We start from the raw sequence: 782 nt of genomic DNA, 5'->3' as shown, positions 1-782 counted from the left end.
TCCCACCTCCCGCCCACAAGAGCCTTGGGCGAAACCTGCGGGTGGAGAAGACCTTGCTGGAGACGAGCAGGAGGCTGGAGGAGGAGCAGGGCCACTTGCCGGGTATCGGTGGTTCCTCCTGTGGTGGCCCACTGGGTGGCCCGAGTCAGCCGCCCCCCTGGGTGCCGGTGGGGGCTGAGAGCCAGACGGGCTGGGGACGAGCAAGCCCTGGCAGCTCAGGGCGCAGCACACCGGCAGCAGGGCTCAGTGCTGCCCCACTGCAGCACGTGCGGGAGCAGATGGCCGCAGCCCTGCAGCAGCTCCGGGACCTGGAGGAGCAGGTGAAGACCATCCCCCTCCTGGAGACACAGATCCGCGAGCTGAAGAGAGAGAAGGCGAAGCTGTTGGAGAAGCTGTCGTCGGAACCCAGTGAGGCTTTCGGCCACTCTTCTGGTTCCAATGTGGTGGGCGAGGAGCCGCCCCGAGCTGGGCCAGAGAGTGAAATGGAGCGAGCAAAGGGGCGAGTGAGCAAGATCGTGGAGCTGAGGAAGCTGACGGAGAAGTTGGCCGTACCAGAGCGGGGTGGCAGGGCTTGGTCAGGCAGGAGCCCCAGGGCCGCCGAACGGCCAAGCCGCTCTGTGGCGGGGGGGGGGGGGTTTTTTTGCGGTGGGCGAGGACCGGGCCATGACCGATGCCATCTTCTACTACCGGTCGCAGCAGGAAGGTGGTGATGTGCCAGAGGGCAGGGTCAGAGAGTGCAAGGACGCAGCTGTCTGGGTGCTGGAGTCCTCACTGGGGATGAC

General features: G+C 66.2%; 1 protein-coding gene across 1 annotated transcript in view; it reads left to right on the top strand.

Moving 5' to 3' along the window:
- The window catches only part of LOC104511536 (KN motif and ankyrin repeat domain-containing protein 3-like), a 5472-nt gene that overhangs the window by 904 nt on the left and 3786 nt on the right, over nt 1-782 (top strand). Inside the window, 2 exon segments of the mRNA XM_010154193.1 lie at nt 1-641; nt 643-777. The exon segment at nt 1-641 is cut by the window's left edge and continues 35 nt beyond it. Of these exon segments, the coding sequence (XP_010152495.1) occupies nt 1-641; nt 643-777 (776 nt within the window).

The sequence above is a fragment of the Eurypyga helias genome, unplaced genomic scaffold (assembly GCF_000690775.1).
Source record: "Eurypyga helias isolate BGI_N326 unplaced genomic scaffold, ASM69077v1 scaffold28100, whole genome shotgun sequence".
Classification (NCBI taxonomy): Eukaryota; Metazoa; Chordata; class Aves; order Eurypygiformes; family Eurypygidae; genus Eurypyga; species Eurypyga helias.
This window is presented reverse-complemented; position numbering and strand designations above follow the sequence as displayed.